General features: G+C 32.3%; 1 protein-coding gene across 1 annotated transcript; it reads left to right on the top strand.

The window, feature by feature from the left end:
* The first annotated feature begins 230 nt into the window (after positions 1–230).
* Positions 231–5,345, top strand: LOC111399129 (protein indeterminate-domain 5, chloroplastic-like). The gene is made up of 4 exons (XM_023026371.1): positions 231–877; positions 1,002–1,398; positions 2,746–3,984; positions 5,157–5,345. The coding sequence occupies exons 1-3, from the start codon at positions 751–753 to the stop codon at positions 3,944–3,946; spliced, it is 1,725 nt and encodes a 574-aa protein (XP_022882139.1). The 5' UTR covers positions 231–750; the 3' UTR covers positions 3,947–3,984; positions 5,157–5,345.
* Positions 5,346–10,134: the final 4,789 nt, after the last annotated feature.

The raw sequence follows: 10,134 nt of genomic DNA, 5'->3' as shown, positions 1-10,134 counted from the left end.
CCTTTATATAATGAACAAATGAAAAGAAAAAAAAAATGCATTTAAATTTTTATTACGAGATAAATTACTGGCTTCTGTTTTTACAGATGTTTTACTTGAAGCCACTAATTTTAAAAGAAAAGTGAGGGTAAAAGAGGGATTAAGCTGCTCTTTGCTTTGATTCGGTAGGCCACACACCTTCCCCTTCTCTCTCTCTCTCGCTCTCTCTCACTTTCTCTCACTACTTATTTTTGTTTTTTGATTATTGAGGAAGAGAAAAATCAATGAAAGAAAAAGAGGGGAAAAAGAAATAAATGTTGTGGATATGTCTGTGTTTGTGTGGGCTTGACAACAAGGCATATAGATGAACCTGAGTACAGCATCTTTTTCGAAAACTTCATTTCATTTAAGGCAAAGCAAGATAGCTTTTATCTCTAGCTAGCTAGCCAACCAACCATGGGTTGATATATACTTCTCTCTATACATATCTGTTTCTTTCTTTTTCTCCATATGTGTTGTTTTGATTTTAGCTGCTTTTATATGTAGTTGAGATTATTTATATCTTTCTGGTTTTACTTTTGATTAATTTGCATATCTGGGAGTTTGAGAAGAATTTGTTTTTGAATTCTGATATAAGATTTGCAAGGTTCTCAAATTGCATGTGGAGTTGCTAATTTTTGGGCTGCAGAGATTTCCAATTGAATATTGAGGGCTCTGATTGATTAATTAGTACTTGGAAAAGAAGAAGATAAAATAAAGGGATTGGATTCAATGGCAGCTTCTTCATCAGCAGCATCTTTTCTTGCAATGAGAGATCAAGATCAGAATCAAATGAAACAACCATCTTCATCAACCGCTCCACCGCAGAAGAAAAGAAAAAATCAGCCTGGAAAATCAAGCAAGTACCAAACACTTGAATTCAATTCTCCTTAATTTTCTGATAGATTTCATTTTTCATTTCCAGAAAACCCTAAATTTTAAAAGATTGGATGTTATTTTTTTTTAATTGAATTCGATGACAGATCTAGATGCAGAGGTGATAGCACTATCTCCCAAGACCCTAATGGCTACAAACAGGTTTGTTTGCGAGGTCTGCACCAAAGGGTTTCAAAGAGAGCAAAACCTTCAACTGCACAGAAGAGGACACAATCTGCCTTGGAAACTAAGGCAGAAGACAACAAAAGAGGTTAAGCGAAAGGTGTATTTGTGCCCAGAGCCCACGTGCGTACACCATGACCCTTCAAGAGCACTAGGAGACCTCACTGGTATTAAGAAGCATTACTCAAGAAAACATGGTGAGAAGAGGTACAAGTGTGAAAAGTGTTCTAAGAAATATGCTGTGAATTCTGATTGGAAAGCTCACACAAAAACCTGTGGGACTAGGGAGTACAGATGTGACTGTGGAACTCTTTTCTCAAGGTAAGAAATTATTCTAGATCGAATCAATCTGGGTTTTCTAGCTAATTCAATTCTTTGTACTAATAATTATTTGTTGGGTTTCAATTTCATTCAAGAAAGATGCTAAAATAAGTGAGCCTGGTGTACACAGATGTAGAGTTAGAGAGAGAAAGTTGTTGAAACACTTGTCTTCTTCGGTAATAGGGTTTTTGATTATTTCAAGTAAAAAGTCTTTTTTATCAGTTACAGATTCTCATAGAAATGGTCCTTTTTTTCTGACTCTGCATACAGTTTTGGTTGATTTTTGAGTTGTATTTTGAATTTCTCTTGTTTGGATCATTTGTGGAGAAAAAAATGACTACACGTGAATTTATCTTTGGAAAAAACGCCATGATCGACGTAGAAGCTTTCGAGAAAAAACATATGTATATGTCACTACCTTGCCGCCTGGGGACAACCATCCTTTGTCCCATTGAAGTTTTAAATTTTTTCTGATTCAGTAAGTAAAAGTTTAATCTTTACCAGGTTTGTTCTTTTCTGGGTAGGCTAGATTCTTACAGGTCTGTACTCTTGCAGATAAACCTTTTCATGATAACATTTTGAGAATCCAAAATCCAATTCATTCACCATCTCTCTCCTCACATACACACACACTGATATTAATCCTTGGAGCTGTGTTTTTTTCCGATACTTGAGAGCATCTCAAATTCAATAATGTGAATTATTGTACCATGTAAGCCTTTTGGAATGATATGCCACACTTATTAGTCCCGTTTTGGAGATGCACTTTTAATTCTATACCTTAAAGATTTGTAGGAACTGCTTATTCACATTAAATGACTTTTTGATTGATAATTTTGACCATATTGTACGATTACTCTAAGTTGTATTTATTTTACAAGCAGTCTTCTTATGGTAGGTTATAATTTGTTGATTGATCAATCATTAAAGAATTTCAGAAATGATCTTTCAATCTCATTTTTAATTCCTCTCTGTGTATTTCTGCAATTCAAACAATTATTCTACCAACTATATTCTATAAGGATTCTCTAGTTGAAGACTATGGAACAAAACAATGTTATTTTTTTATTAGAACTCAATTAAGCCTCATTATTAGAGAAAAACTAATAGCTTTGACCTCTTATTTCAGTTAATCAGTATGATTGAAAAAAAAAAAAAAACCTTGTCTACTTCTTGTTTCTTAGTGAACCCTAATTAATTGACTGTTTAAATGCAGAAGTGACTCTTGGAAATGCTTTAAAATGGATGAAAAATTACTACAATTCGACGTTCCTAGTTGTTTAATTACATGTATCCGTATAGTCTAAGTTTTTTTTTTTTTTTAACTATGTATATGTTTTATTGCAGGCGTGACAGTTTCATCACTCATAGGGCTTTCTGTGATGCACTTGCTCAAGAGAGTGCAAGAAATCTTAATCCAACCTCCATTAGCAGCCATTTATTTGGCAGTAGCAACATGAGCTTAGGCATCTCCCAAATGTCCAGTGGACAAGATCAAAACCAGCAGCAGGCATCAGCTGATTTACTGCACTTGGGTAGTGGAAGATCTGGTCAATTTGATACTCTCATCGGCTCGACCTTTCAGCCGTCGCAGACTCTGCCTTCTTCAGCTCTCTTCCTGCCCGAATCGAACCATGATAATCAATCTTCACACGGGTTGCTGTCGAACAAGTCACTTCATGGCCTAATGCATTTCCCTGAACTTCAGAAAAATCCCAACGCATCTTCTTCGTCAACCGCCGGTCTGTTCAATCTCAGCTTCTTTTCAAACACTAATGGGATCGACAATAACAACAGCATTGCGAACAGTAATAACAGCAACAACATATCTTCATCCTTGTTGTTTCCAAATCAGTTCAATAATGGACATTCCGGTGGCAATGGAGGCGGAGAAGGATCAAACCTTTTCTCTGCCGGTAATCTCTTGAATACTGATCATTTGAGTGCTGCTATCCCTTCCCTCTACAGCACATCCCTTCAAAGCCACTCAATCAATACAACACAAATGTCTGCAACTGCACTTCTTCAGAAGGCTGCTCAACTCGGTTCGACAACCAGCAACACCAGCGCTTCAATCCTCAAAAGCTTCGGCACCTCATCCTCGAGCGGCACAAAAAGTGATCAACCTTTTAATTCAGCGAATAACTTTGGAATGGTCTTTGGGGAGAATAATGGGAATAATTTCAATGACCTAATGAATTCCATCACAGATGGAAACTCATCCATTTTCGGAGGCGGATCAGGAGGGGTGAATACTCATCCATATGGTGGTAATGCACAAGTGAATGAATATGGAGGATACAGCACCAATAAACTGAGCTTTGAGCAGCCATTGCAGAAACACCACAGTCCAAGTTTCAGCAACTTGGAGCAAGGTAGATTGACAAGAGATTTTCTTGGAGTTGGGCTTGTTGGGGAGATAGTAAGAAATGTAAGCGGTGGATTTGGGCATAGAGAACAGAAACATGGCATGGATTTGAGCTCATTGGATTCAGAAGAAAAGACTGCGCAGAAAAGCCAACCTTTTGGAGGCGGGCGTTTTCAATGAAGAGAAATATATGAACAAGAGAAAGCATAAAAGTACAGGTGCGTCAATTAAATTGCTTTTTGCTACATTGAATTTCAGTATTAAAAAAAGATGAAGAAGAAGAAGAAGAATCAGAATCGGAATCCATTTCAATTGAGTTTTAACTTTTTGTTTTTGTCAGTCTTATTTGGAGTGGGTCAGTTGTTTTCTTGAGTGTTTTCGCATTGTAGTCCTTATTTTCCTTATTTGCGCTTGAACGCAAATACTTACTTATTAAACTTAAGCTAAAAAAATGAACCTTCAAATACTTATTTGAATGTATTTTAAGTAGATTTTGATAAAAGTTAATGAAATTTATAGTTGAAAAGTTGTAGGTTCCATTAAATGTATGATTAAAATTATTTATTGATTTTAACTTAAATTTTCATTAAATTAATTTATACCAAATAGGGGCTTCATATTTTTCAAAAAAGTATTTCAATCAATTTTGAATTCTTAAATCTAGACGATTGTTTATTCATAAGGTTGTCATTATCTAATTGTTGTGATTATACACTAGCTAGATGAAACAATTATGTATGTAGAGAAAATTAAAAATATATATATATCAATGGTTATTGAAGGATCTAGGATTTAATTAACATGTGTAGAAATATCATATTAATAACAAAATTTGAGATTGTATGAGAGGCTAATATCTATAATTAAGACAATGTTGAGAATTTATGAAAAACATTAGGGCTAACCCTTTTCTCCCGTCCCATGGTCTTGTCCTTCTCAGCAATTATTTCCTTTCATTTTGGTTCCTGTCTTTACATGCATTGTCCTGTACAAGTCACGGGTGCTGTTTTTTTTTTTTATACTAATTACAATATTTGGCACATTTTTCATGATCTTACAATATTGAAAAGATTGCGAAACAAATTTATATTTGGTACACATTCTCTAAAATATCGCTTTCACAAAATTTATTATAAAAAAATCTACATGAAACATGTTCAAGATTTGTATGAAATTTACCACTTTCTTGGTTTAACTAAAAATAAGAATTTTAATATATTTTGTTAAAAGTTGATGATACGTATGGTCGTAAAATTGAGGATCCCATAAAATATGTGGTTAAAGTTAATTATCGATTTAGACTTAAATTTTTATCGATTTTTGTAACTAAACCAAATAGATGTTTATTCTTGAAAAATTAGTTGCTAAATGCTTGTTATGATTATTGCAGGAATTTCGATTTTGTTCAAGGGGATGCTTGCTTTGTTGATGGAGCCAATCCAACTTTGAAGAAGTAGATGTTTTAGCAGGACAACTTATTTTATGTATAACTTTTGTGGGACTTGTTTTATGTTTTCTTAAATTTTCAGACAAATAGACGAGGGAGGAATTAATTCCTAGAAAAAAATGTGTTGTTTTTTGTTTTTGCTTTAAAAACTATATATATATATATGGTTGAAAAAAGTTTTAGATTTACGTGTAATATTATTTTATGGAAGACTATATTGTTGAAAATAGAAGAGAGAAAAATGAAATTTAATTTAATGGGGACCAAATTGGGGCTAAATTTTTTAACATTTACAATAACATTACAATACTCTGACTAATGACATACCCAATTTTAACTCTTACAAAATAATGTAGTTCAATTTAAAATTATACAAATAACAAGTTGTCTAATAAGATACATTCACCAATATATGCAAATTATCAAAAAGTAAATAATAATGCTAAAACTTCGATGATTCCATCTCATCAATTCATTTACTTCAAGTCTTCAAATCTACATAAAATAAATGAAATATAAATTAGAAGTTACAGAAATAAAGTATTTTTAAGTATTACAAGTACTTTCCAACCATTTAAATTAAAGTGTAACGTTATTTGTACATAATGATATTTCATGTCATCATTTTGTATTCCATTATATACAAATAGCATTACCGTTAAACTAATCATCCATTGCTTGATTTATTACACTCGGAAATTCTACAATAAATAATTGAAAAAGTAAAATTAACAAAATATAAGTAAATGAAAATTTGTCTAACTAATAAGATTTAACATGAAAAAAATAATATATATTTTATTAACTGTCTCAATATCTTCGTAGAACCTTGTTTTTTCATTGCAAATTTTATCTTGGAAAACTTGCAAAAATCTAGATGACTCCCTTAACCAGTTTTGTGTATAAATCAAGGCCTCAACTATTTTAAAACTGAAAGAACTCTTATATGGATCAAGAATGCACCATTCAATACTAAATGCTGACTCAAAAGCAACTGTAGATACGGGAATGACAAGTACATCCCTTACAATCTTAGATTAAAAATTCAAATTTTGATTTATTGATCATTCCACTAATTTAAAATGTCAAAATTTCCATCAGTAGCTTCTTGAGTGGGTTCAATTAATTTTGGCAAATGAAACAGGAAAATGATATTTTTGGACTTAATTAACTAGTTGACAAATTTATTTAGAATTTTTTTTATAAAAAAATTGGCTTATGTAATAATATAAAAAAAAAATTTAAAAAAATTAGAGAAATTCAGTTCATCTAGAATCGAAAACCGAATTAAACAGTTCTCGATTTAATATCCGAATACCCATTTAGGTATTTAACTTAAGAATAATCGAATTGTTAGAAGAATTTTGTGAATAGTGACGTCGAAATAAGTATAATGATGGTGACAAAGTCGAGGCAAGAGTTGGACTCTTAGTCCTTAAGTCGAATTTGCCCCGTAACGGTGCCTACGGATTTCGGCAATCGACTCCCAAGATACAACGGCTACACTTGTGTTTGTAGCACTCCAAAACACAAGTACAACGAACCAAATGTAGGCTTATGTACTCCAAGGATGAAATGAAAGAAAATCAAAATAAATGAAATGATTTTTATTTTGGATAGAAGAGAGGATGAGAGACGTTTTTGCATATCAAACCGTGTGGAATAGGACACCCAAAGGGTCCTATTTATAGACCATGAAAGGGTGTAGACGAAATGGTTGAGGTCGATCCCCGTTTGTGCGCCCCGAAGCGGCGAAGTGGCAAACAATTTTGCCTAAACGGATTGAATCGAGCTTTTGAATATTTGGCCGAAGTCGATACGAACTTTAACCGATTTTCAATTCTCGATTTATTTAACCAATATCCAACACGAATCAAATCAAACCACTTGATTTGGTTTGAGAGTTTTGTCCAATCCTAAATAAATTTTATATTTAATATGTCATTATACATTTTAAAATTCTGAACTTCAATTCTCATGTTATAACAAGACAAGTCCTCACACTACACATTTGTAAACATTTGGAATGACGGTGCTAAAAATAAAAGGCTAGACATCCCAGTGCTGCTTTGAAAGATTTGGGGATCCTTGATTAAGTTCAGTAAAATACATGTTTAAGGAAAAGAAACTAAGAGTGCGTTTGATTGCGAGTATGAAATTTGTATGGAAAGAAATTTCTATGGAAATTATTAATTAAATGTGTTTGATTGATTTAATTTTCAACTTAGAAATTATAATATTTGTTCATTTTTTATTGATGAGTAGATGAAAGAGAAATGTGATAGATGAGAGAGACAGAGAGTGAATTATTTGAAAAATAAAAACCACATCTTTCTAAAGAAAATATTTTCCTTATTTTTGAAAAAAATATAATCATGTGACTAAAAGTTGAAAAATATTTTTCATGAAAAAATTGTCAATCAAACACCCAAAAAGTAAGAATTTGGATAAAGAAAAATGCCAATCAAACACATACTAAATCACATATTCAATATCTTCATAAATTAATACATAATAAGTTATCAACTTATTAGTTGATTTCATATAATCCCAACATTAGTAATGTGTAGGGTTTAATGGACTCAATTATTTTTAATATAGTGGTTTAAAAATTGACAAAGTAATACATGATCCTAATATTTAGTCCCTGTTTGGACGTCATTTTTCTATTTTTTTTTTCAAATTCATTTAATTCACATCCCAATAAAATAATTTTGCACGTGGATTCGTAATTTTTTACTTTTTTTTAACCACACAATCTCTAGAAAAATCAATTGCACAAAATTCATTCTAAAAAAAAAAAAACTACCAATTAGGAGCTTAATTTTTAAAATAAGTTGGATCTTAATGTGAGGATCACAAAGAGAGGGATAAAAATATGGCTCAAAATTCAAACAAGTACGAAATTGTATTGTTTGAAAGAAGCGCGATGAAAAAGAAACATATAATAAATGCATATACTTTACTAACTTAAGTTGTAGAGATACCTTGTGTATATATATGTTAGTTTTTACTTAATGAACAATGAAGCAAAGAATGTATACTTTGCCTAGCACTTGTATGTAGTGCTTTGTCATCTAAAATGTAGCGAACGAGTATTTTATCTCCGTATTCTAAAATTACAGTTCATTAACTAAGTATCTGTTTTGTCCAGCTTAAAATCTAATTTTTAGGAGGTTTTGCATAATCTTGAACAATTAATTCCGTTTAAATAATTCGTTGAATGCAATTTCAATGAATGCTCATGGACAGATTCAACCGTTGCAACTAATGTTTCCCAATTTTATCCTTCATTTCGCTAGGAAAAATTTACATTGAAGGATTTTGTCATGGGATTATTTTGAGTGCCAGGGGACCACAATGGCAGGGAACAGGTGTCCCTAGCACGATAGAGATATTTGAATCACCACTCATCGGATGATCCAGTCTCACCCAATGAGGTAACCCTACCTTGAGACTTGAAATGAAAAAAAGAAAGAAACTCAAGTTCAAGGGTGGCCTCACCTCACGCCTTGCGAGGTGAGGCTAGGCCATCCGATGAGGTAATCGCTTTTCATTGGACGATCTCACAACGTAGGATGGCATTGGGCAAAATGTCCTATACAAGTAGCACGATTATTGTGGGAGTAACAAAAAACATCCACAGCTCTTGTTTAGGGGACATGTCTAGCTTCTATCAAATCATTTGCCCGGGGCAAACAAATTTTGAATGCAAAATGAGATTTTTTTTTTTCTTTTGAGAATAAGGGAACTCAAACATAGAATTAAATATGATGACTCCCTTTTTTATACTTTCTCCTTTTTTTGTTATTTATTTATTATAATTTTCATTTAAAACAATGAGTTTGACAAATTAATTGCTTCGTAAGAAATTTTGTTTTCCGAGCTCATAATTTCATTACTTGAAAGGTTACCTTTTTACAAACAAAATGCATATCTTTTTTTGGGATCAACTAAGTCCTTTTTTACTCTTTTGTTTGCCTTCATTTAATAGGAATTAAAATCAAATTTTTAGTAAATTTGATAAAAGCTGATAATTATATGTGATCAAAAAACTTTGGAACCTATAGAATATGTGACTAAAATAATTTAGATTAAGTCCCTATTTAAGCCACATTTTGGGTCAAAATGTATTTTGAAATAATATTTTGTTGAAAAATGTGTGGTTAAAAAAAGTTTTGAATTTACTTGTAAAATTATTTTATATAAAAATATGCGGGTGAAAGTATTTTTTTTTTAAATGAGTTAAAAAAAATAATAATAAGGATCAAACATGGACTAAAATTTGAATTTTAATCCTTCCACCCAAAAGTTTGGGTGTTGTCATATTTATGCAACTTGAGTTTGTCTATGCCCCCATTTAATGATATTACCAACTGACAAAGATGAGAGCGCTTCAAAGTTGGCAGATTAGAGGTCGTGAGTTCGATTCTTGGAAGGCTCTTGGAAGGCAGATATTCTCTTGGAAGACAGGATTTATCCTGGAAGGTAGGAACTCTACTGGAAGGCAAGGTGCAAAGATGGGAAACGACTTGCTTGGCACTTTGCCAGATCAGTTGGTGGGCTCTTGAGCACTGGTCAGTTTGGGGCACAACCTGCAGTTTAACCTGTCTGCAGCTTGAGGGGCCAAGGTGTAGACTCCAGGATTTAGTCACTGTAAGGTGGATACCTGGATATAAAAAAAAATTAGATTTTTAATAGATTTTGACAGAAATTTTTGAAATATGTGGTTGAAAAGTTGTGTAACTCATGTAATATGTGGTTAATATTGATTATTTAACTTTGATTTTAAATTAAAATTCAATTTAAATAAAGTCAAATTCAATTTAAAATCAATACCAAACAGGATTAGCTTTTGGTCGGCTAATTTGTAATTTGTTGAGTCAATAATTTTGACATGTTCAAATCCGATGTGTACCAA

The sequence above is a fragment of the Olea europaea genome, chromosome 1 (assembly GCF_002742605.1).
Source record: "Olea europaea var. sylvestris chromosome 1, O_europaea_v1, whole genome shotgun sequence".
Taxonomy (NCBI): domain Eukaryota; kingdom Viridiplantae; phylum Streptophyta; class Magnoliopsida; order Lamiales; family Oleaceae; genus Olea; species Olea europaea.
Note: the sequence above shows the minus strand (reverse complement) of the source record. Positions and strands in the feature narration are given on the sequence as shown.